Source organism: Talpa occidentalis, unplaced genomic scaffold (assembly GCF_014898055.3).
Source record: "Talpa occidentalis isolate TD23 unplaced genomic scaffold, MPIMG_talOcc4v2.1 talOcc4.5, whole genome shotgun sequence".
Classification (NCBI taxonomy): Eukaryota; Metazoa; Chordata; class Mammalia; order Eulipotyphla; family Talpidae; genus Talpa; species Talpa occidentalis.
The window spans coordinates 62439423-62464980 of record NW_023604861.1 but is presented as its reverse complement, the minus strand read 5'-3'; the positions used below and the strand labels follow the sequence as shown (position 1 = coordinate 62464980).

General features: G+C 41.7%; 1 protein-coding gene across 8 annotated transcripts in view; it reads right to left on the bottom strand.

Annotated features, from left to right (window-relative positions):
* Positions 1 to 25558, bottom strand: part of RUBCNL (rubicon like autophagy enhancer) — a 40792-nt gene that overhangs the window by 4619 nt on the left and 10615 nt on the right. For 3 of the 8 annotated variants that reach the window (XM_037527334.1, XM_037527336.2, XM_037527337.2), the window contains exons 2-9: positions 19882 to 20475; positions 14009 to 14091; positions 13333 to 13540; positions 8440 to 8541; positions 7918 to 7978; positions 7176 to 7308; positions 5958 to 6103; positions 4793 to 4857 (exon numbers count right to left, since the gene is read on the bottom strand). In XM_037527334.1, the coding sequence (XP_037383231.1) occupies positions 4793 to 4857; positions 5958 to 6103; positions 7176 to 7308; positions 7918 to 7978; positions 8440 to 8541; positions 13333 to 13540; positions 14009 to 14091; positions 19882 to 20392 (1309 nt within the window). In that variant the 5' untranslated portion in view covers positions 20393 to 20475. Of the gene's footprint in view, positions 1 to 4792; positions 4858 to 5957; positions 6104 to 7175; positions 7309 to 7917; positions 7979 to 8439; positions 8542 to 13332; positions 13541 to 14008; positions 14092 to 14623; positions 15113 to 19224; positions 19277 to 19881; positions 20476 to 25275; positions 25501 to 25558 lie in introns of those variants that run through there. The other 5 variants (XM_037527335.1, XM_054701507.1, XM_054701508.1 and 2 more) reach the window with 5 other exon arrangements.

The window sequence follows — 25558 nt, the reverse complement described above, 5'->3', positions numbered from 1 at the left end:
AGCACAGGGGAGCGAGAGCGCCGCTCAGCAAACACCGAGTCCAACCCCTCTTCTCCCCTCAACACCCACCCAAGGGTTGGAAGGCGGCTGATTCCTGCTGCTGAAGTCACACTCTGCTTCACAGGAGTTGGTAAAGTGGGGGCAGGGACTGGAGAACTTAAATCAAGGCCATTCATGAACTTGGCTTTTGTGGAATAGACATTGGGAAAATAATACCCTCCCCAATACTCAGAATGTGGATGACAAGCATTGTAAACCATGACGTAGTCAAAAGAACATGAGAATTAGGTCTGGAAATCTTGTGGGAGCCCAGACACTGCTTCTCCCTGGCAGGACTGAAGGCAAGTGGGGATCTTTTCAGGCTAACTGTCCTGAGCCCACAAACAGCACCTCAAAACTGGATACACATCTTAAAAGAGGTCTGTGAATTGTAAAGCCCTACACAAGGTCAGGAAGTTACACCCAAGAGTTCTTGGATAAATCTGTGAGGGAAAAGATACAAAATGCACAAAATATGGTAAAAGGTAATACACAGAAAGATGAAATGCATAGTATGGGCAGGGCTGTGAAAAACACTCATCTTCAGTAACAATGAAAAACATACACATTGAAAAAAAATACACATTAAAAGAGTGAAACAGGGCCTCCCTGGTGGCACAAGGGGTTAAGCCGCAACCTATGTAGCTAGCCGCCACCACTACAGCACAAGTTCTACCTCCAGCCAGTGAGCTAGTCACATGGCACAGCAGACCTCTCCTGGCTCGCCCACTGCTCCTCTCAGCAGTGTAGTTCATTCAATCTGCCTGTTTTGTTCCCCACTCTGTCTCTGGTGAATCCTCTCATCCCCACACCTCTGGCCTGTACCCCAATTCTTGTATGTATAAATAAATATATCTTTAAAAAAAAAAAGCTTAAAAAAAAAAAAAAAGAGTGAAACAACTCTTTAGTTATCCCAGGCTGTCACAGATGTAGAAGCTGCAGAACTGTTGCTTTCATAAGTAACTGACAAACAAATGGTTTGGAGACTAATGCAACAAACACCCAGGTAGGCAGTTTTAGGGTCTTAAAGGAGCAAGCTTAAGGGTTAAGCTTGGGTTTCTTTTTAATTGAAATATCATGCAAATATTAGTTGACATATACTAGGAGAATTAAATGGGACAATGGATGTGAAAGAAGCTATCATAGTACCTAGCATACTGTGGATTCTAAGTATAGTCAGTTGCCTTATAATGACTGAAAATAACCTGGAGTGCCTACAGGAGCAAAACTTTATTGAGCACTTACTCGGTGTTCCTCACTGGTTAAATGTCTGATATATATATATATATATATATATATATATATATATATATATATATACACAAGCATTTGTTCTGGCACCTCTGTGAGGTAGGGACTATTACTTCCCCTATTTCAACAGTGTAAGCACAGACAATGTTGTGAAGCCACATGCCAGAGACAAACAGTAAGCAGACAAGCAGGATTCCAACTCAAGTCAGGCTGCTGAAGTTCCAACTTTTAGCCATCATCCTCCTCTGCCTTGATGGTTGGAAGGAATAGGAGAGGAACTAATGCCTTCACATTTGCCCAAGTTATCTCTCAGAACCAAGTCACACTCAGAGCTGATTTTTAAATGCAAACAAACCAATACTATTGAGTATTATTATTTGTGGTCATTATTGCATAAAGTTACCATGAATGGTGAATTAGTGAATACTGGAGCATTGCTTCTGGGGGAAATACAGTGTGAGGGTCTGGTGAGCCAAGGGAACATTTTTATCAACAGATTAAAATATAACTGGTTTCTGTTTAAAGATGGCTTATTTAAGATAGCTTGTTGATTCATACATTCAATTCAGAATCAACAGTGTTATAACTCATGCCTGAATGAAGTTTATCTAATTAATGCATGTATTTTTTCTATATGGCACATACCCAGGAGGTGTACCCTGGCCACCAGACTCTACATTTCTGATAAAATTTAACAAGATTGGAAGAGAAAGGAGGACAGAGGAGCCAATAAATTTTCTTGATATAATTCTTCTTTTCCTAATATGTGAAATCCTAATATTTCAATAGCTAGTCACTCATTCATCAAATTTCATTGAATATATACTAAGCATTATACTGTAATTACAGAATAAATTCTGTCCATCTATTTTTGTTTCTTCAATTCTTAATTGCAAGAAAACAAAGTATCCTAAACCAGTGTCCTCAAAAGTATGGAGGAAAGACACTCCCCCTTCCCCAGAGAATACTTGGAAATGTCTAGATACGTTTTTGATTATTGCAATTGGGAAGCAGCTAGTGGTGTTCTGTGATGCTGCTAAACATCCTACAATGCAAAGGACACCCCTTCACACACAACAAAGTCAATAGCCCTGGGTTTCAGAACCCCAAGCCAAACCACAATTGTTCTCATTTTAGGCAAAGGCAAAGTCATAGGAGAAAAAAAAAAAAAAGGAGAAAAAATTTCTATAACAGTGGTATCTGAGAGAACTTTCTGTGAGGATTCAATGTTTTCTCTGTCTAATCTACCAGCCACATGCGGCTATTGAGCACTTGAAATGCAGCTAGTGTGTCTGAGGAACTGGACTTTGAATTTAATTGAATTTAATTTTAAATAGCCACATGGACTTGTGATTACCATAGTACAGTTCTAGAATAAAGTTGATAAAAGAGAAATAATAATGAATGTACTATATGAAACTTGGTTGGAATCTAGATGAGAAAATTAGCTATAAATGACATCTTAAGAACAGTAAGTAAACATGGACTAGCATTTGATAATATTAGAAAATTGCAATTTAAAAAAATGAAAATTGCAATTTTTTTTTGGTGTGACGGCTGTTTGTCATCATTATTGTCAGATGGTCCTGAAGTATTCAAGGATTAAATATCATTTTGTCATGTCTACTGATTATTTTTCAAATGCCTCAATGTGCATTGAAGACTGTGGGGAAATAGGGAGACATGGCAAACATAATGGAATCCTGAATTGGAGCCAGGAACAATGAAGGATCATCAGTGAAAAGCTGGGGAAGTCTGAGCAAAGACTGTAGCTCAGTAAATAGGATTGTACCAATGCTAATTTCTCAGGTTTGTTCATTATAATGTGATTATGTGGTATATTAACATCAGGGGAAATTGGATAAATGGTATATGGGATGTCTCTGTACTATTTTGGCAACTCTTCCTTAAGTCTGAAGTTGTCTCAACATTAAAAAAAAGGTTTTAAAATTATCCTCAGCCGTATAGGAGGTCCACAGGAAACGTAAAAATTGTTTACACGGTTGACCATGATTTTCCAATAGTCCTAGCGCTCTGCCTATCTCTGCAGGACATTTTCTCCCTCTTATTCTCTAGCCACACAGGATTTCTTTGCAATAGCCAGCCACCGAAACTTTGCACATGATGATTCCGCCAACACAATCTTCTGGGACTGTCACTTCCTTTTGAAACCTCTCACTACCAGCCTCCACACCCAGACAAATTTCCTTTACTCAAAATTTCATAATACTCTTGACGTTCTCTGTAGTTGCATGCATCATCCTTTCTATTTCCTAGGCTGATGACTATGTCTTCCTTAATAAACCATGAGGGAAGGACCAAGTTTGTATCAATCATACACAGTCACATTTTCATTTTTGAATAAACCTGGGAAGTACTTAGAATGTTGGTAGAATCATAGTCACATGTCCAAAGTTTCTGACTCATGCACTGTTTACAGAGGCACCAGGATATAGTGGTTAACTAAACAGAGTGCCTGCTACATTAGCTAGGAAGATGAGTCACTTAAAAGAAAATCAGTTATAACTATAATGCAAGACAGCAATTTTCATTCAATGTGATAGAAGGAAACCCAGATAGATTTCTGCTTGCTACTTTATTTCTGAAGGTGGTACTCCTCTAAGTCTTTTTTTCCTTTCAAAACTGCCTAATAATAGAACAAGGAAATACTTTCCAGCAAAACTCCTCTTTCCCACCTTCCATAGGTCAGACCTATGGGTATCCTCATTGCTGAACAAGTGATCACCACTCTCAGGTGGGCAAGTTGCAACTGGGACTACATTAAGCCTGATTTTTCTAGTCCGCCACTGGCCTAGAAATAATGCCCTCAGGCTTCCTTTTCAAACCATCAAAAGATTTTGGACAGCTTATTAATAAGTCTATGATTCATTCAGCAAGTACCAGGCACTCTGATAGGAGCAATGGATAAAGCAATGAATAAATCAGACAACATGTCTGTCCTCTGGGAATTCGGGGGCTAGTGATAAGTAAAATTTAACAGTATTTTAGGAAAAAAAGTACTAGAATAAAAAAAAGGAAGGAAGAGTGATATAAAGTTAACATGTATCTGTTTGTGTGTGATGAGATGGATATTTCCATTAGGGCATCCAGGGAAAACCTCATCACTTTTGAGTGAAGATATAAAGTAAAGAAACCATTCATGGAGATGTCTGGGGAAGGGACATTTTAGGCAGAGTAAACCACATATGCAAACCCCGTAGAAGTGAGCCAGACACTCCAAAACAACGAGTAGAGAGAACATGTAGCTGCAGCTGAGTGACCAATAGGGGTAGAAATAAGAGACAGAGTCCAAAAGTTAACAAGCCATTACATGACCATATAGGTCACAACGATCTCTACCTACAAGAGGGGGCAACATCATGAAGCTCTTATAACAATTTTTTATCAAAGACATCACTCACAAAAACAATGTATTGCCAAACACTGTTGTTCTTTGCCCCGTCATCACATAATAAATAGGTAATTCATCATCCATACTTACTAGGTTCTACTGGAGTTCCACAGCCGGCACAGAAAAAATTCTGGGCTGCTATCACAAGGTCCCTCCTGAGGATAGAAAACAATAAGTTAAATTTTAGAAAAGGCCAATGAATATTTTTCACTGACTGGAAAAGAAATTGACATCATGACACTTTCTTCACTTGGGGCCTTTAATTTTGTCATTTTTCATTTGGGAAAGAAATAGAATATTTCAATAATGATTTCTGACTGAAATCTCTTAACTCTTTTAACAGCAAAGTCAGTATTACAAATAACTATTCTAGCCTCCCTGGTGGCACAGGGGTTAAGACGCAACCTAGGAAGCTCTCCACAGCTACTGCAACACAAGTTCGATTCCTGGCCAGGGAACAACCCACACAGCACAGTAGCCCTCTCCTGACTTGCCTGCTGCACCCCTTAGCAGTGTATTTCAATCTGCTTGTTCTGCTCCCCACTCTGTCTCTGGTGAATCCTCACACCCCCCACACCACTGTCCTGTACCCCAGTTTTTGTATGCATAAATAAATAAATCTTTAAAAAAAAAAAAACAAATAACTATTCTACCAAGGGGTCTTGAAGAACTTCCCACTGCATGTGCAGTTTTCTCTCTTGAGAAAGAACTAGACACAGAATGCATGAGAGAAAGTTCACCAAGGCAAGATACTAAGAGAAACTTAGTTTTGTCTTTTAAGATTTTATTATTTTTTAGAAAATAAAGATAGTTTTATTTGTTACATTTCTTAAATATGGGTCTCCTCAAGATGAAATTTTCCTTTTTTTAAAATTATTAATTGATTCTTGGTTCACACTGTACTGGAAAATAGAGTGGTCTCATCTTTTAAAATGATTGCACATGATCTTTAAGGCTTAATAATAGTCATTTTAAACATCCCATTAAAGACAGTTTAATTTTCAATTGCTATGTAATGTTCATAACTAGTGCTACATAGTCAAATTCTCAACTTATCAAAATGTACAGGGCCCCCAAAAGCCTATGATAAACAGGGTGCTAAGAAAGCTGACCCAAATTTCCTTTTTCCTAAAACAAAATATCCTGTCCCTTAACATATTCTTTTTTTCTAGTACTTGCTTCCACAAAGAGTTAGATGGGATCCATCACAGCTTATTAATATTGGATTGGTTTCCCAGTGGGTTCCCAGACTTACTTGAGTGGTGGGTGAATGTTAAGTATGATTTGAAACCTAGGAGGTGCCCAGTCTTCAGTTCCTCTGATCCTCGACTTAAATTTAATTTCCTGCACCACATTCACACTAGATTCAAGGTCTTTTTGCATATTCTCTTCACTTACAACCTGCGTAACACAGAAGGGGATATAGAAACAAGTTAAACTAGCAAATTTTAGGAATTGAAATTAGAAAGGACATTCAAATGTGTTTCCAACATTAAAAATTACCATGAAAAATTAAAGCTGTTTTCCACTGAACTATAAAGAACATGGCAAGAACTCTTCATAGAGCTAAAGCCCCATGCAGATCAGTTAAAAGACACCAAGCTGAGGTCATTTTTCACAGTATTTTTGGTTTAGGTCATTCGTTTCTATAGATCAAATCTCTCTAAGTTGGCTTGTGAGTGGGGCTACCTTCATACAGGGCAGAAACAGCTCTACTGAGACCAGTCTAGAAATATTCTGTGACTCCCCTTCAAACCACTAAACTGTCCTATTAGCATTAAAAAGTCCAAACCCCTCAAATTAGCATTCAGAATCCTCCACAGTTGGGTTACCTTCACCCCATAAAGACCAACATGCCCCCCTTACATGCACAGAGGCACAGAAACGCATTATCTAGCTGCAGCAAACCACTCGGCTTAGGCAACACACCAGGCCCCTCCAGGGCACCTTGGCTCTTGTTCACTTTTCAGAAATGTCCCTCCACAGGTTTCTGCCTGGCCTGCTAATACCTCCCTTAAGTCACCCTAATAAAACTAAACATCCCCTCCCCTGCACTGCCAGTGTGCTTTGCCCTGCCCCTATTTTAGCCTTGGCCATACGTTCTCTCTCCGGCAGTGGGCTGAGAGGGGGCAGAGCATCATACAAGGGGACCAGCCTGGACTTTCAAATTCGGCAGCCTGGACATGACTCCTGCTCTGCTACAGATCAGTCCCACTGGGGATCTGAAACTAACACTTTAAAATAAAAATAACACTGACACCTACCTAACAGGAAGCTTAAGAGGGTGAAAGCATGGATTGTTGAACCCAATTCTGGGTGCATACGAGGAGCTCAATAAATATCAGTTTTTTCCTTCCTTTTAAGTGTCCCTCAACACCCAGCAGCCATATAAGGAAACACATGAATGTCTGAAGTGAAAGGCAAAATGAGAACGTAGGAACTTTCAATTCAAAGCAATGTATTTGGTACTTACTACTGAGCCAGCTGCATTGAGAGAACCTGCCAACCGATAATTAACTTCTGATGATATCCAGCACTTGCGGAACACTCTGTACAGCTCTTTGGCTATTAGCTCCGCAGAATTGAAGTTTGGCTCACAAATGACACTGAAATGTAAGAGATACAAGAAATGGAAAACTGTATTCATGTTTTATATTTATATTCATACCCCTATATGATAAGGGTCTTCTTCAGGTTTTCAATTACCCTTCCCTCTCCAGAAACTCAGAGGAGGGATCTTATAGGAGACAATGCATCAAGCACTCAGTAGTTTTCACACTCAACAGTTCTTCCTTGATCACAAGAGTAGCTTTTATTTATCAAAGTTTGAAGGTATGGTGATTAAAAAAAAGCACTGGGTTTTGAGTCAGAAAACTTAACTTCTGTTATTTGACAGTATAAAGTCTTAAGTCTTATTTGACAGTATTGCATCCTGAGGCATATCTTACACAAGTTTCAGTTTTTACATCTACAAAATTAGATTAAAAACAAAAAATGCTCAGCCTATCCATGAGCATTAAATGAGAATATATACAAATTTTTAATACTATTAAAACACCTCAGGAAGTTCTGTGGTGATCATTTCATTTCTAAGTGGTAATCCCTGTCATTGAATTGGCTGAACTTGGCCCAAGACATCAGAGGCTTGAGGTTCACAACACCTCAGAGGTGATGGGTAGCCTGGTTTAGGTGCAGATGAAAGTGGAAGCAGATACCTCTTAGAGGGGCTGTGTGAACATCCACAGTTTTCTGTTGTGTTGCTAAACTCTCCAAGTTCTGTGTAAAAATGAAAGAAAGAGTAGTGAGGTCTTCCAGTCTGTTTCCCTTAATCATAATCAATTTTATAAGAACACATGAGCTCTCTGCCTCTCAGAAAGAAACACTTATTCAGCAGCTCCAAACTTAAGGTTCTTTGGAGTTCTACTGAGGTTACAGCTAATCACTAAAGATGGGATTTCAAAATAAACTCACCTGTAAAGTTACCAAAAAAATAATTGAGAGACCAAATAGATATTAATACCTGCTTTTTACATTCAATTCTACAACTAAGATGAGAGATTAACTACCAATAAGAAGCACATCTTATTTTTTTTTATATCAGGGACATGATCTGGTCTTGGGAGAAGTTTCCTTGAATGCCACTATAATATTTATGGTATTGAGTGTAATGATTGCCAATACATGTTGGGGGGGGTGGGGGTGATCCTATTCATATCCAATGAGTTCTGAAATCTCACCTGCAATAACAAATTCATCCAAGTCATACTTGCAGGTCTCTTTCATTACATCATAGTAAGCAGGTGTTTCAACCACAGGACTGACGTGTAATACAGCACAACCTATAAAAAGAAATAAGAAGAAAAAGAAAGATTGAAACACTGATGAGTACATGGAGTTTCATAAGAAATTCTACTTTTATATGTGCTTGAAGATCTCCATTAAAAAATCTATCAAATATAAGAGAAAGAAAAAAGTGGTTCCCCTGGGCTGGAGCTAAGAGTAGAAATGACTCAAATGGGCATGAAAAGCTCTTTATTTGGAATATTACTCAGCATTCAAAAAAGATAAACACATGCAATTTGCAGCAACATGGATGGAGCTGGAAGGGATCATGCTCAGTGAAATAAGCCAGAAAGAAAAAGAAAAATACTGGATGGTCTCACTCATAATAGGAATCTAGAAAACCTAAATAAGGGACAAGGAAAAAGAATAACTATAAGAAAGAAAAAAATCAAAATCAACAAACAACTATGAACCAGAGACACACTCTGGAGGGGCGGGCGGGGAAAGGAGGGATAGGGGTCAAAATCAGGGGCTTGCAATTGTATGGGGAATATTAAAAAAAAACTCTTTGGGGTGATGGAAATATTTTAAAATGGATTGTGGTGATGGTTGCAGAATTCTATAATATTAAAAATACCCGAATTGTACACAAACACACACACAAAATACAAAGTTCAAAAATAAAATGAAAAATAAACAGCCAAACAATCTTAGCCTCCCAGTAAGGCCAAGAATACAGGTAACAAAAAACACTGTACTGGGGTGAATAGTGTTCCCTAAAGTTCATGTCTGCCCAGAACCTGTCACCACGAACTTATCTGAAACTAAGTCTCTGTAGATGTAATCAACTTACTCACTTTTAAGTTCAAATTGTAGGTTCATTAGGTGAGGTGATGATTAAAATGTCTAAACAATTGGCAAGCACTCTGGTCAAGACCATGCTGCATTAGCCCTAAATTCAATATGACTGGTGTTTAAAAGGGGGTAAATTTAGACACACAGGTGCAGATACCCAGAGAAAGCTCCATGCAGTGGTGGAGGTGGAGACCAGCACCAAGTGGAGACCAGCACAGTGTGTAGACCAGGAAGGAACGCCACAGAAGCCAGGAGGGAGACATGGAATGGATTCTCCCTCACAGCCTCAGAAGAAACCAACCTTCCCGACCACCTCATTCTGACCCCACACCAGGAAGGGAAAAATTTCTGCTGGTTTAAGTCTTTCAGCTTACGTTATTTTGCTACAGCTATCCTAGGAAACTAATGAAAATAGATGTATGCTCTTCTTTTCCTAATACCAGCCTGGGGAACTCTCCCAGAATGCCATTATAAAGAAAAAGTGAAAGAGGAAGGCTTTGATCACAAAGGAGCTATTGAGATATTTACAGTCCATTTAAAACATTTCTTGTGCCAACCTCAACCTCAAAATAAAAAAAAAAAATTTAAACATTAAGATATTGAAAAATACTTAAATGTTAAATAATAGGAAATGGATTTTGCGAATGCATTATCAATTCAAGGAACATCATCACTGAAAAATGTGAAAACAGTAGCAACATGGAAAAATGGATGTAAAACATCGTTTATCTAGTACAATCACATTGTTAATATAGTCACATTACTAAGAAACTGTGTTCACTTGAATAGGAAAGAAACAGAACTATGAATATAGTTAAGGCAATACTCCAATCCATAGGTTATGGGGGTTATATGAACAGGCTTCCCAGTGTGCTGGCCTGGGTTTAAAACCACACTGTCCAATCTTAGTGGGGTGACCACAGACAAGCAACTTCTCACCTTTAGTTTCGTCACAGCAAAAATGGGGACAATATCACCCAGCTCTATGTTTCTCACAATAACACGCAATTAGCACTGTGACTTAAAAAAAAAAGTTCCAGGAAGCTCTGCTGAACCCAAGTGGGGTACCTGCTGACACTTTCAAGTGTCTCTTTTTTTTTAAGTGCTCTCATGACCAATCTACAGTTTGAAAAACCCAGGCCAACCTCAAGGAATAACTTTTATCATCATCAATGTCAAGAGAAAAATATTCTTATTTGAATTCAAATATTTTTAAATTCAAATTTAAAATTTTAATTAACATTCATATTTGTAAAATTTTCAAGTAAACATGAACTTTCACTCAACCATTCAATAAACATTTAGAAAATGCCTAATTTAGGCAAGATACTATCTTTAATGAAATACAAATAAGACAATTGCTCATCCATCACACAGTTCAAAATCTCATGAGGTAACTAAGACATTGACACATTTGATCATAAGTGTCTTGGGCTTTAAAAAGTTCAGAGACAGGGCTCCATCATGTACAAGCCAAGGTGAGCTGTACACAGAGACCACTGTGGAGCATTCTAGAGCACAAATTGCGTTCATTCCACATGAACGAAGTCTGTGCCCTGTGATACATTTTAGGGAACATGTGACAGTGGTGGTGAGACGAGATTGCTTTTCAAAAATGGGAAGGAAGAAGGAATTGGGGTGCTGTTCCAGTGGAAGTCAGTACTCCAGGGGAGCCTATCCACAGCAAAGGGATTAGGCAGCAGCTTGTGAGAAGTGTGTAGCAGTGAGTGTAAGCGGCAAGTGCAACCAAAGCCCATAGTACAACATAGGGAAATGGTAGGAGATGGCTGCTAGAAAGGCAAGGGGAAGCCGAATCACACAAGACTAAAAATCCCAGGATAAATGTGGCACAAGCTCAGCAGACTATTTTAGAGATCTAAAAGAAAGATATGTAGGATCAACAAGTAGAAAGAGACTGATGGAGAAAAAAGAAAATTATAATAAACAGACATCTAGGGACACGTGAATGGAACCTACAAGCAGTCCTAACAGAATCACTCGACTAAAGGCAACTGTGGTCTCAGTCCAAGAAAAAGACAGAAATGAGGACTAGATGAAAGAGATGTCACTATTACTGAGTGAAATTTGTTTACTAACAAATGAAAAGTGGGGCAAAGGTACAGACACCAGAAAAAAGAATTAAAGAAAAAGTGCAGTGTACTAAAATACAATCATCTCTTTTCCACCCATATGCCTTCCTCCCCTCTGCTGGCCTCCAATGGGGTGATGGTCCATATCACAAACCCTAGTTTCCCTGGCCAGCTGACCAGGGACGATGCTCTGCCCAAGTGCTCTGTCCTGGGGATCTGCACTTGGGGTCCTACAACACTAGGCTGCACTGTGAGAACTTGGCTGAGCAGTCAAGGAGACTATAGAGCTGGATCCACATGTGAGGGGGTGGGTGGGAGAAGCCAGGCTGCAGAAAAAAGAAGAATGAAAAGAGAAATGAAGTAAGGGCCTCCCTGGTGGCCTAGGGATTAAGGCTCAACACTTATCATCATGACGACACACCGCGACAGCCAGAGTTCGATCCCTGGCAGCCAGCCAGGGAGCTAACATACATGGCGCAGCAGACCTCTCCTGTCTCTCCTGCTGCTCCCCTCAGCAGTGTATTTCAGTAGATCTGCCTGTTCTGCTCCCCACTCTGTCTCTGGTGAATCCTCTCTCTCTCTCTCTCTCTCTCTCTCTCTCTCTCTCTCTCTCTCTCTCTCTCTCTCACACACACACACACACACACACACACACACACACACACACACATGCACACCTCTGGCCTACACCCCAGTTCTTCTACACACACACACATACACACACACACAAGAAGAATGAAGAAGAGATGGAAGACCACAATGCCCCAGAAAAGACAGATGCCAGAGTTGCCACTACACTAGTCTGTTCCGTATTTCTACCACTGGATTCAAATATAATGCCCTATCTCCTTTTTAAAAAAATGTCTTTTAATTTAAGCCTGGGAGTGCACTTGACTATTTATTGAAATCCTATTTTGTTCTGGGCATTGTACAAGCCACATGGAGTTGAGTTCTTCCTCATTACTAAGAGGTTCATGGCTAAGATGGCAGGTAAAGGAAGTCAAAAGGAAGGACATGTTTTATTTTTTTTTTTTTTTGAAGGAAAGGAGTTGTGCAGGAGAGATGGATGGTTAGTTTAGACATGTTGTTAGCAATCCTGGGGGACCAACCAGGTGTGCAAGTTCAACAGGTGCTGGCCTTATAGAGCAAACACTGAGAACAGAGATGCTGGACTGGAAACATATTAAGGAGTTATCAACTGAGAGGGAGTGATGGACAGGTGTTCAGTGGATATAATCTCCAGCAAATGAGTACAGAGAAAGAATATAGGACATAAGCCAGGACCACATTCAGTAAATTGCAGGAAAATGATAAACCCTAATTCTGCTTCTCAGTTTAGATGCCCTTCTCTCCTGGATCCCAGAAGAAGGCTGCTGCTTCTACTCTGGGACTCACCAAGCTTTGTCTTTACCTGTAAGCTGAGTGACCCCACACCACCTCCTTGACCTTGGCCATAGCACCAAAGATCCTGGATAGGAGGGGTATTACTGGTTCCCAGGATGTCATAGTCATGCTGAACAAATGAAAGAGGACGACTTGCACAAGGAGGCAATGTTCAGAAAGAACTAGGGGACCACTGTGCGACAGGCCCCAGGGAAGAGGGACTATGGTGGTATAGTGATGAGCACAGCTGCCTTGCAATTGAGGAGGGAAAATACTAGTCACTGCCCAAAAGAAAAGTATGATGATATCCAAGAAAAAGCAGCATATCAATTTGGCAATTAAATGAACATGATCACCAATCTGAAATCCAAAATGGCAGAACAGAAAGGTAATCATCTAACTTACTCAAGAAGTTTTAGACAAAGAATTTAAAGATATACTTGAGGATGACAGAGCAGGAGAACTGTATGTTGAGAAAAAACAGCATAAAGCTTTCTGGTAAAGCTTTCTCCCTCTTGCCTTCATAGCCACTGTCTGAAGAAGCAGATGACCCAGATTCTTGTTTTATGTTGGTAGAAAAGGTCACTTCAGCGTCAGCCTGATTCGCAAGTGGTCCACTGACTTCGTCCATACTCCAGTTCTCTGTGTGCTGTTGACTCAGGAGATTATACTTCATTTTCTCCATGGCAGATATAAGCATATCTGCAACATAAAAGTGTGCATTTTCCTGCAGGAAAAAAAAATAGTTAAAATACAAGCACAGTCAACATTTTTTTTTTGTGTGTGGGTGTAGTAGATGGAAAAATCATGATACTATATTTAGTGAGTTAATACCTAGGAATGGAAATATTTGCTGATTGGAGTTATCATAGTCATTATATGATTTAGAGCAAATACATTCCAGAGACAGAAGACTATCTACAACCATCATTGAATTTCTTCTGATAGAAAACCTTAGGCTGGTGCCCCTATGGCAGATATTATACAGTAATCAGGGAAAAGCTTCAGTGGAGCACAGGTGCTGCCTCAAGGTGCTTCTCAGTTGTGCTTCTGGCAGCCTTTCCCAATCAGATGCTGAAATGAAATCTATTTGCCTCATTAAGTGAAGCTTCTAGATGTGAGTCAGAACCGCACTATCTAGGGAATTGATACTTTCTGTGGTTTTAAAAGGAAAAAAATATATATATGATTTTACCTTTTCTACATCAACAGGGAGCACAAAAGCCTCTGGTGAGAAGGAATTCAAAGAAATGTTTCTTCCACAGACTTGAATGGCACCTGTCAATACAGCAATTTATTAAAAACAGAGGGGAAAAAGCTTAAGAATTATCTAAGAAAACAAAAACAGCTCTAGAAAGTGACTTGTAAATATTGTAAAAATACAACAGCACACAACCTAGCACAATTCTAGAACAAATTAGGATGAAATAAAAATAAAGACCCTTCTGGTGAAAGTTCTCACAGATATTGTCTTAGTAGGGATAATTTCTGCAAAAAGGCTATTGCTGTAACTTAGGAAGAATCCTCAGTAGAGAAATGGGTGAGCCACTGAAATGAAGGAGACTAATGAGGCAAACAGGGTGGAAACAGAAGAGAATCATGGAAAATACATGAAGGAGGTAAAAAAAAGGTAAGAAGGAAGGGCCAGAGAATTATGGCATCACTTCTACAATTCACCCAAAGCTTCCTGTTTACAGAAACAAAATCTTTCTGAAAGAGGTCAGTGTTGCTTCTCCAAAACCATCTTCCTTATGTCAAAGTCAAGAAGAAACTGCAAGAAAGGATATTCACCAACTTATCTGTTCCTCACCTGAAGTCAATTCGTAACTGGCAGTGACCACCATCAAAACAAAAACTGATTTCTGTCATGTGATTTCTTATTGCAGCATTTAGGGCAAGACATTTCTGTCAGAGACATAAGTTGTCATGAACTGCTATGTTAGAACCAATGGCTACAGATGGCTTGAGGGCTACACAGCTCCAAGGTCAAAGAGATGTGAGCAGGAGCACTCAAATCTGGGGTCTCATCTTCAAGTGACTGGTCCAGGGAGAACCTTGGGCTCTTCAGCTTCAGAAGTCATACGGTTGACAAACTTTTTCTAAAACAGACTAGGTGTAGGGTCAGGAAGACCACAGTGCAGGTTTTCTAATATCCAGCAGACCGGGTAAAGGAGGAGTAAGAGTCCTCAGTGGTTTTTGCAGGTCTTTTATTGGGATTTACCGGGTACACAGCAGGCAAGGGTGCTGGGGGGCCGGGAGGCTAGAAGGCCTCCCAGCCCCCAGCAAGTCCTCACACTGTCTGGGCTCTCCGGTGATCTCCGTTTCTGCTTCTTTGCTTCTCTCTCGGCTTCTCTTTCGGCTTCTCCTTGGCTTCCACTGGTGTCCCCGTGACGCCGCCCTTAAAAGCAGTCTTAGCCCAGGTGAATCCCATCTCCCTATGCCCACACCCTATTTCAGGTGCCCGCCATCAGGCATGCATTCAGGACCACAAGGATCCATCATCTATCCTGATGGCGGGAGGGCAGAAAAGCCTGACATTTTTCCTTACCCTACACTAGGTAAGCAAACATTGTAGGATTTGAGGGCCATTGTAGGGTAAGGAAAAATGTCAGGCTTTTCTGCCCTCCCGCCATCAGGACAGATCCTTGCGGTCCTGAATGCATGCCTGATGGTGGGCACCTGGAATAGAGTGTGGGCATAGGTAGATGGGATTCACCTGGGCTAAGACTGGGCTTTCAAGGGTGGTGTCACCGGGACGCCAGCAGAAGCCGAAAGAGAAGCTGAGAGAGAAGCAAAGAAGCAGAAGCAGAGATCACCAGAGAGCCCAGATAGAGGGAGGACTTGCTGGGGGCTGGGAGGCTGGCAGGCCTCCCAGCCCCCCAGCACCCTGGCCTGCTGTGTACCGGGTAAATCACAATAAAAGACCTGCAAAAACCACTGAGGGCTCTTACTCCTCCTTTACCCGCACTGCTGGATCAGAAAACCTGCACTGTGTCCATTCCTGCCTCTACAATTGGCATAAGTCGGCAAGATGATCCATGCAGACGGGTAGGGAGCCCTCCGAAGACCTGGAGGGACTAAGGAGTAACAGACTGTGTTTGCCTGTGACGACACTAGAGGCGCCATGGCGGCACAGAGGGTGGACACCATCCAGGAGCTGCAGGATGAGACCTCAGCTGGAGGAGGAGACGCCCAAGAGGACCAGCCAACGACCCCTGAGGTAGCAAGAATCGTTGGGAAGAGAGGGCCACGATTCGGAGCTCGCCGGTGCTGATGGCAGGGAGAGGCCTAATGGACTTGGACTGACAATCCCACCAGAAGGCAGAGGACCTTGGCAGGTTATGTCTTTTGGGAATCTGGGGGTGGCCAGTGGGATGGCCAAAAGCAGCCTATGTGTGCCCAACAGCTAGGCAGAGAAGAAAAGCCAACTGAGAAGGCAAAAGCTGATGCTGTTGCTAAGTTGAGAAGCCCCGAGTGGCTGTTAAGCAGCCTGAGTATACTGAAGACCAGTGAGTCTCATAAAATCACCTGTGGGTGATGCCCTGCTCGTTGTCGAGTGAGGGTGAGGAGCTGAGGAACCTGTCCTTGAGGGACGGGTGGGGAACGTGGCTTGGGGTGGAGCCCAAGCCAAATGTAGAGTTTGGATCCCCGACCCATGAGCTTGTGCAGTGGGTTGGCCTGAGTGCAGGGGTCTGCGCGTCGCATTGGTGGCTATGAAAGCCGAGTGTTGGAGCGACTGCAGACAGAAACCCTGAGGGTTGGCAATTACCCCCAACAATAGAACAGAATCGCCAATCCCAGAGTGAGTGCATCCTGGGGGTGGATGCAGTGTGTGGCTTGTAGCCGAGACTACAGCCAGAGAAGGCCAGGAAGCCTGACGGCTCCTGGTGTGTTACAGCAGATGCCGTGAGTGGTTCCCCTCCCTTGTATGAGCAGTGCCTTTGGAAGCAAAAGTGGTGGCTCATCTGCTGGTTCCAATAATTGTCTTTTGCCACTAGGTTGGGGCCCTGCCTGGACTTATTTGTGTTCTGTTGTATTTTTTTGTTGTTGTTGTTATAGTGTGATATATTTGCTTTTGTGGGACATGGCTGCATTGTTTATGTTTGCTAAGAAAATTGTATATATGAAGACTGTATGGCAGAAAACCCTGAGGGGGTGGACTGTAGGGTAAGGAAAAATGTCAGGCTTTTCTGCCCTCCCACCATCAGGATAGATGATGGATCCTTGCAGTCCTGAATGCATGCCTGATGATGGGCACCTGGAATAGGGTGTGGGCATAGGTAGATGGGATTCACCTGGGCTGAGACTGGGCTTTTAAGGGCAGCGTCACGGGATGCCAGCAGAAGCCAAAAGAGAAGCCGAGAAAGAAGCAAAGAAGCAGAAATCACCAGAGAGCCCAGATAGAGTGAGGGCTTGCTGGGGGCTGGGAGGCCTGCCAGCCTCCCATCCCCCCAGCACCCTTGCCTGCTGTGTACCTGGTAAATCCCAATAAAAGACCTGCAAAAATCACTGAGGACTCTGACTCCTCCTTTACCCGGTCTGCTGGATCAGAAAACCTGCACTGTGTCCATTCTTGCCTCTACAGCCATATACCATCTGTGGCAATTGCTCCATTTTGCCACTGCAGTGAGAAAGCAGCCATTGACTAAATAAAACTTTATTTGTAAGAGGAAAAGGCTAGCCAGATTGGGTCCACAAGTCATAGTTTTCAAACCCTAGGTATAAAGGAAAAAGCACAGAGAAGTTGATTCCAGTCCCAGATGTCAAAGCAGTCCCTGCTACTGCATTAAAATCCCTCATCCCTTAAATTGGATTAATTATCTACTAGGAGACTAGAGAAAATTAAGAATGTGAAGTTTTGCATTATATAAATGTATTGACCCTATAAAACTCTATGAAACCCTTGGGCCTCCCCGGTGGCGCAGCGGTTGAGCGCTGGGTTGCAAAGCTGCCCGCAGCCTCTGCAGCGTCGATTTGATCCCCAGCTGCTCCCCGGCCATCGGAGGAGGGTCCCACATGGTGTGCAGACCTCTCCTGCCTCCTGCTGCTCCCCTCAGCAGTGTACTTCAGTCCTTCTGCCTGCTCTGCTCCCCGCTCTGGCTCTGGTGAATTCTCTCACCCTCCTGCACTTCTGACTGTACCTAGTGCTTATATAAATAAATAAATAAGTAAATAAATAAAAATAAAGGAATGCAGATTTCCTTTAAAAAAAAAAACTATGAAACCCTAAGTTTCTTTTCACTTATTTTTAATTTTTCTAAAGTTTTTAAATTGAGGTAACTTTAGTTTAGGGATATAGGTTCACATTGTGATAAATAAATGTTGCCAAACCACATCTAACTCCAAAGCAACAAAAACCTACCCCAGTGCACTGGTCATCCTCTGCTCTTTGCCAGCCATCTTCCACCCTGCCCTTACAGTAGACTTTCTGCAAACTGCAGCCAAATTTCTAGGTTTGCTTTGGTTTACTTTTGTCTATTCCTCTGCATTTTCTATATCTGTGGAGTTGTTTCTTGTGGTCTCCAGAAATGCTTACAGTCTCAGGTGTTCTTTCCCTACCAAACTATCTAGAAAAGGAAAACCCTGGTGCTAAAATTGAGATGCAGCAGTCAGAAGAAAACCCCACATCTTAGTGGCACAGGACTGCCCTCCCTGTGCGGCCCCACACCACAGAAAGACTGAGACAGAGCACTTAGGACTACTTTTTCTTATCCCATGGAATACTTCCCCTTGTCAAGTTTAAGAGATATTCTCTTAAGCCCAAGGCTGGGGTACCTGTTCTCTTTCTGGAAGGAAGACAAAGATCCAGGATAATTTTAAATTGTAAGACCACTTCCTGAACAGTTATACAACAAAGGACTTCAAGCAGAGGTATCCTAGATGATCCTACAGATCATCTTCAGTCACTTCATAACTTGTCTGGGTGGTGGTTTGCAGGAAGAGGGTGTTTTCTTTTCTCCCAGTTGTCATTCTGTGACACAGTGTAATAGCAGACTAGTCTCTTACTTAGTAACCACTAATTTGAAAGTCTATTTTCCTGAGAACTATCTGGGTGGGTGAACAAAAAAAGATTACATGTTATAATCAGAGTGTGACATTTTGCTAAAATTTGATTCCTATCTCAAAATTTTCCCACTGAAAGATTTTCTAAAATCTGTTATTATTAAATGATGTGTTAAAGATTGTGGTTATTTTGTATTTCAAGTTTTCGATAAACCCCAAACTTAGGAATGGGGAATAGGTTCCTGCTAGTGAGGAATAAACACACACATACGCACAGAAATGGGGGGGGGACACTTTTGAAATTGTTTTGAATGAAAAATTCTCATTGACTATTTAAATATTTAAATTAAGGTTCTAAAAGAAAGATAAATTAATGCAAGTAATGAATAAAATACAATCAATACTTACAATTTATAATAACAAAAAACAGTATTATTGATTCTTGAGTGGCATTTTGCACAGATTACATCATTTTAGGAATTTTAGAATTTTAGGAATATGAGTATTCTCTTGTAATAATGAGAGTCCTTGTTTTAATAAAAGAAGGTTTTGTGCAGTCTTTGGAGGAGTTGTGGTTACTATTTTAAATCTTACAGCTTTTTAGACACACATATATAGCTAATATAGCAGAGGAGGTGCATTCATCCCCGACTATAGTTGGGCTGTAAAACCGACCTCCCCCACTTGTCTGGAGCCCTTGTCCGCCACATGAAGCGACGGTCCTTCCAATGCTCCCTTGTAGGCATTTTAACGAACTGGAAATTCTGAAGGTAGACACCAGCTCAAACGCGCCAAGCGGAAAGGATTATCAATTAATTGAACTAAGAAGAGATTTCCCTGATGTCTAAGGCAGAAGGAAATACTTGATTTCACCCGTTATGACTGTCCAGGAGTTTGGGCCGAGGGTATCAATTGCTAATGCATTAGCTCTGGGCTAAGGGGACCAGAAGTGGATCCTTTTTTTTTTTTTTTTTTTTTTCCGTGAGGAAGAGTAAGTCAGGCTCTAGGTAACACAAAGCAAGCTGTGAAGCAACCAGAATGAAGGAAGTTCCCGACTAAAGTTACCGTCCTCTGTGGAAGTTGCCTGGTGGGCGGGCTGCAGCCAAGCACGGCCAGCCTCAGGGCGTGGGCACGTGACCAAAATCTTGGGGCGAGCGAGCGGAGGCGTGTGCGGAGTGTGTCCCAGAAGCTCTGGCCGCTCTTCTATTGAGGTCAAAGAGGAGTCGCTGTTCTGTTCACCCGAGTCACAGACGAAGCAGCTGCGCAGGGAGCCCACAGCGTCCTTTGTCAGTGATGTCTTCGCCACCGAGGGGCCAAGGGACGTCGGTGAAGAGGCCAAGGGAGCGGCAGCATCTGCTGCTGTTAGCACCTGGGGGGGTGAGTCTTGCAGCTGTTGCTGTGCACACTGGGGGTTAATCCAGGCAGCTTTGGGCCTCCTGAACCTGACCTCTGATTGGCGAGGGCAGTGGTCAGTGTATGAGAGGCTGGGCGAAACCTCAGCATCACCGGAGTCATGGCTGATGCCTTCCCAAGCGCTCATGGGAGAATCCTGCCGGCCCGAAGACTGTGAGACCATCTTGCCAGGCTCGGCTGTGGGCCTTTCCTTGCCCCGCTGGGTTAGGACCTTGTGCTCACCACATAGCCATTGGGAGAGTTTATCTGCAATGAACAAGACTCAGTCAGGAAAATAGGGGCTCGACTGTATTTTTAAACTCCCAATTCTTTTCAACAAGGCAAAAAATTAAAAGTCTGTGCTTTGTCCTATACCACACAGTAAATTTCACTTGAATTTTACAAATTCAAAAAAAAAAAAAAAAAAAAAGTATGGCGAAAGCTAAGGACAAACCCTGGAGTTTGACATTGGGTTAGGAAAAGGTTTAAGAAAGACATAAAATTGTATCAAGTTTAAACAAGGATAAAGCTGTATAAGAAAACAACTAATCAAACAGATAAAAATGGAAAATATCCATATGTTATTCTAGTAAAGTTAAATGTCAAACTCAAGTTGGGAATATCATCTGGAAGTACAGACACATTTTCATATTTTGAAATTTTTATTTAGTTTTGTGTTTGTATCTCAACAAAGGTGCCCTGTGAAATGAGAATAAACAAAAGCACTAAAAACTTTGCTTCCTGTAACTTATATTACCTTATATTTGTTTTGCAATAACAATATCAATTTATGACTATAATAATTTAAGAACACTCTTAATCTAGAATCTACCTTAAAATGGTCAACTCACTTCTAAGCTCAAATTTTAGCTTCATTAGATCAAGTGAAGATTAAAATTTCTGAAAAATTGAGCAGCACTCCTATCACAGGTCCAGCAAATGTTTCTTTCTTGTTCACGCTGTGTAGCGCCAGGAAGGCACAGAGCTGGTTTTTTATGATTTGAGCAGACAAGAGAAGGAGATCAAAAAGCCAATTTAGAAAGGCAAAAGCTGGTGCTGAGATTGGGAAGCCCTGAGCAGCTGTTCAGCAGCTTGAGTATATTAAGGAAGGCCACTGAGTCTCTTAAAATCACCTGTGGGTGATGCCCTGTTCATTGTTGAGTGACGGTGAGGAGCTGAGGAACCCATCCTTGGGGAACAGGTGGGGAACAGGTGGGGAACGTAGCTTGTGGAGACGCCACATTGAAAAGAGAACGCCAGGGAGCCCAGTAAAGAGTGAAGATTTGCCAGGGGCTGGGAGGCCTGCCAATCTCCTGGCCACCTGACACTCCTACCTGCCATGTACCTGGTTGTCGCACTACATTTAAAAGCTCTATAAAAGCCTGCAAAGCCACCGAGGGCTCCAAGACTCTCCTTTACCTGTCTTCTCCGATCAGAGAACCAGCTCTGTGCCTTCCTGGCACTACACACTGCCCTGCCCACAGTAAAGATAGAAGCAACCTTCAATGAAAGCAGTTCCCACAAAGGGAAGGCTTAGAAACAGAAGCAGTCCACCTAAGCGAGCTAACTGTTGATAAAGTGCACACACTGAGGGCTTTAGAAACTCTGAACTCCATTTTCTTTTAAGAAGGCAAAAAGACTTTGGAGAGCTTTATATACCATCCTTAGGAAGGAGAGGGAGGGCTCCCAGGTGTAAATTTCTATTCCTGACTTCCTTCTGAACTCCAGCCTGGCAAATCTTACTTCCTACTTGACATCCATACAGGGGCATCGCAACCAGACACATTCAAAATAGTTACCAATTCACCCCCAAACCTGCTCCTCCTTGCTTTCTCTCTCTTAAGAAACACATCTACCAGCTATTGAAGCCCCAAATCTAGGAATCATTTCTTATCCTCTTTCCCTAGCTCTTCATTCAACACGTTAGCAAGTTTATATCTATATGTACAGCTACTGTCCCAGTCTAAATCACCATCTACTCCCATCTTCCTAATGGGCCTCCACGCTTCTACTTTACATATAGGTCTCCCCCACAATCCAAAAATCAAACATTTCTGTTTGATTTGATATGGGCCTGGGAATGCTAGAAAACATTTCTCTATGAATTAATGATAATAGCATTCTCAGATCAAAAAAAAAAAACCTGCCAAATTATATCAAATAGGAAAGTTCTATTTTTGGACAACAGACACCTGTACTTACACTCCAGAGGTATTCAGGAACTCTTTTATAAACCTAAGTCAGATGTCATTCTCCTAGCCAATAACTTCCCATCAAATCTAGAATAAAGTCTAAAATCCTTACCTTATCTTTAAAGCAAAAGAGAATCCAGTCCTGCAATTTCTGTCAATTACCATTGTCCACCCTCCATAAATCCCAACTACAGAGCAAGGTCTTGAGTACTTGTTATCTTGTTGCCTGCCTTGGTTTATGAATTACTTCCTCAAAGAAGTCTTCCTTAATTAGCTTTCTTAAAGAGTTCCCCTGGGCTTCCCCGGTGGCGCAGCGGTTGAGCAGCTGGGCTGCGAAGCTGCCCGCAGCCTCTGCTGCGCCAGTTTGATACCCAGCTGCTCCCAGCCAGAGGAGGGTCCCACACGGAGGAGGGTCCCACATGGTGTGCAGACCTCTCCTGCCGCCTGCTTCTCCCCCCAGCAGTGTACTTCGGTCTTTCTGCCTCTTCTGCTCCCCGCTCTGGCTCTGGTGAATTCTCTCACCCTCCTGCACTTCTGACTGTACCCAGTGCTTGTATAAATAAATAAATAAATAAATCTTTAAAAAAAAAAAAAAAGAGTTCCCCAGTTATTCCCTTTTACTTCATCTTGCTTAATTGCCATCTTAGTAGTTCTCACTTCCTTGTAAGTTTTCATTTTTTTTCTTTTTTTTTAATTTTTTTTATTTTTTACATAATTGTTCATTTTAAAACATTATTTGCTTCCCCTCACCCCCTCAGGTGTAGTCCCATAGAGTTTCCTTCACCAATGCACCTGTGCACCATCACCTCAGTCCCCTGTGCTCCTCCCTCCCTCCCTCTGATCCCTCTCCTGCCTCCTTCCCTGCAGGATGTCTGATTTATCATTGTCTCTTTTTGCTTTGTTGTGTTTTGTACTATTATTTTTTACACTGATATTTTATTTTGTTCCCCTATATTTAGTAAACATGGATTCATTTTTACCCCTGTATGAATAGGGAGCTTTACTCTTAATTCTCTATTCATATCTTTTTTAAAAAGATTTGTTTATTTATGCATACAAGAACTGGGGTACAGGCCAGAGGTGCTGGGGGTGAGAGGATTCACCAGAGACAGAGTGGGGAACAGAACAGGCAGATCGACTGAAATATGCTGCTGAGGGGAGCATCGGGCGAGTCAGGAGAGATCTGCTGCACAATGTGAGTAGCTCCCTGGCTTGCCGGGGGATCGAACCCACACTGCAGCGGCTGCAGACAATTCACAGTGCTGCGCTCTACCACCTGCACCACCAGGGATGCCCTAGAGGAACGTTTAGAGGAAGAAAAATCAAGTTGCAAAGCTTATCATCATTTTTACTACTTCTCTATAGAGGGTAAGCATGGGTCAGATTACTAGTGTAATCTGTGTGAAGCAGCAAAGGCCCTGGCAAAGGAGAGGCTCTAAGAGCCTACTGCTAAATTGTTCTGTTGGATCCTTGCCCCTCAAATTCAGCAGATCTCCTGGAGAACAGCTGCATCACTATGGCCACTGCAAAGATATTACCTTGGAAAGGGGGATGACTTGGTTTAGAATGAGGCACCATGGCCTCTAGAGTAACCTCACAAAAGTCTTTCAGACAATAAGCAGCTAGAACCTTGGTGGCAGATGATCAGTTTGATCTCTAATACCCCTAACAATCTTTAAAGTACTTCAGGAATAGCCACAAGCATATCAGATTTAGGATTTTCTCTTCCCAGCAATAACTACTAACTGATTATATAACTGGGGACCTCAGAGTAAAGATTAATCTTAAATGTCACCACCTTGGTGAGGCCTACCTCATCACCCCTAAAAATATGGCAACTGCCCCTCCCCAACTCTATTTTTCTCCATATTCCTTAATACCAATCCTTACTTTAACAGCAATGACTAACACCCACTAGAATGTAAATCTATGAAAGCAGTATTTTCAAAAAGTTATTTTGGACAGTGCTCTGTCCCCAGAACATAGAACAGGGGAACATAATAGGTTCTCATTAAATATATTTGAGGGAAGGAAGGAAGATTATGGTTATAACATTATTGGTTATTTCTGTTGCCCAAGAAAGGAAGTCAAGAATATATGTCACCCTTTAGGAGAAATTGGAGATCGGGACCTAAAATGCTTGCCATTTCTTTAGAATAAAGGGTTTTGGAGAATACAAATCACAAATAAAAGCTGAGGACGAAAGGTAAAATCAATTTCTATCAGTGAATAAATCCAAGCAAGTAGAGCGTGAACCAGTCTTTAACCAGAGCATGTGAGCTGTTTGGTTAACACCGTTCCTTTGAACATCTTCCCATCTTTTGATACCTACTTCCCTTTTTGCTTTGACTTTAAACAAAGATTCACATCCCCAAGCATGTAGCAGAGTATACCACTATCACTTATCAAACAGAAACCATTTAGTTGCCCAAGAACTATCACTCCACGGCTTCTACAACAGTGGCCAAGAGTCAGAGGAAATTGCAATTTGCGTGCAGCTGCACCTTCCTGTAGCATATGCCGAACACTACATTTTCACACTAGAAGCACCAGTCAATGTCTGGTTGCAATGGTGGTTGGTGATGTCACTCCAACTCCTCTGTAACCAACTTAACCTCTGGCAATGACCTTTCATTTGAGAGAAACAGGGTGAGTGGAGTGAGAAGATGGAAACCCAAAGAAAACAAAGATCAAGCAATGGCAGATCCTTCACTTAAGAAAACTTCAGGGTTGCTCAAGACATACAAATGACTGACTTCCCACAGTCACTGCATATGTCATACTCACCACTCTTGCTTTGCACAACAATAATTTGAAATATTCCAGTTGTTATACAGATTTGAGGACTGAAATGGAAGCTGTTAAGGGAACTTACCCCAGAATCTCACAATTAGTAACTAGCAGAAGTAGAACAAGAACAAAAGTCTGCCACCTGACCCAGAGTTCTTCTCACAGGCATTCACATGTTCCACGTGGGCTGAAATTAGCAAGATATTTTCTATTTCACAAAGTCACAAAGTCACTGTATCTATTTCCCTTCAGATTTGTCACAAAATATAGCTATATTTGATTCCATGTCTTTAGAACAGTTGTCCCCAAATCTTATGCTTTTCCAATTGTAAAAAAAAATCTTTGAATACACATTGCTAATAAAAAAC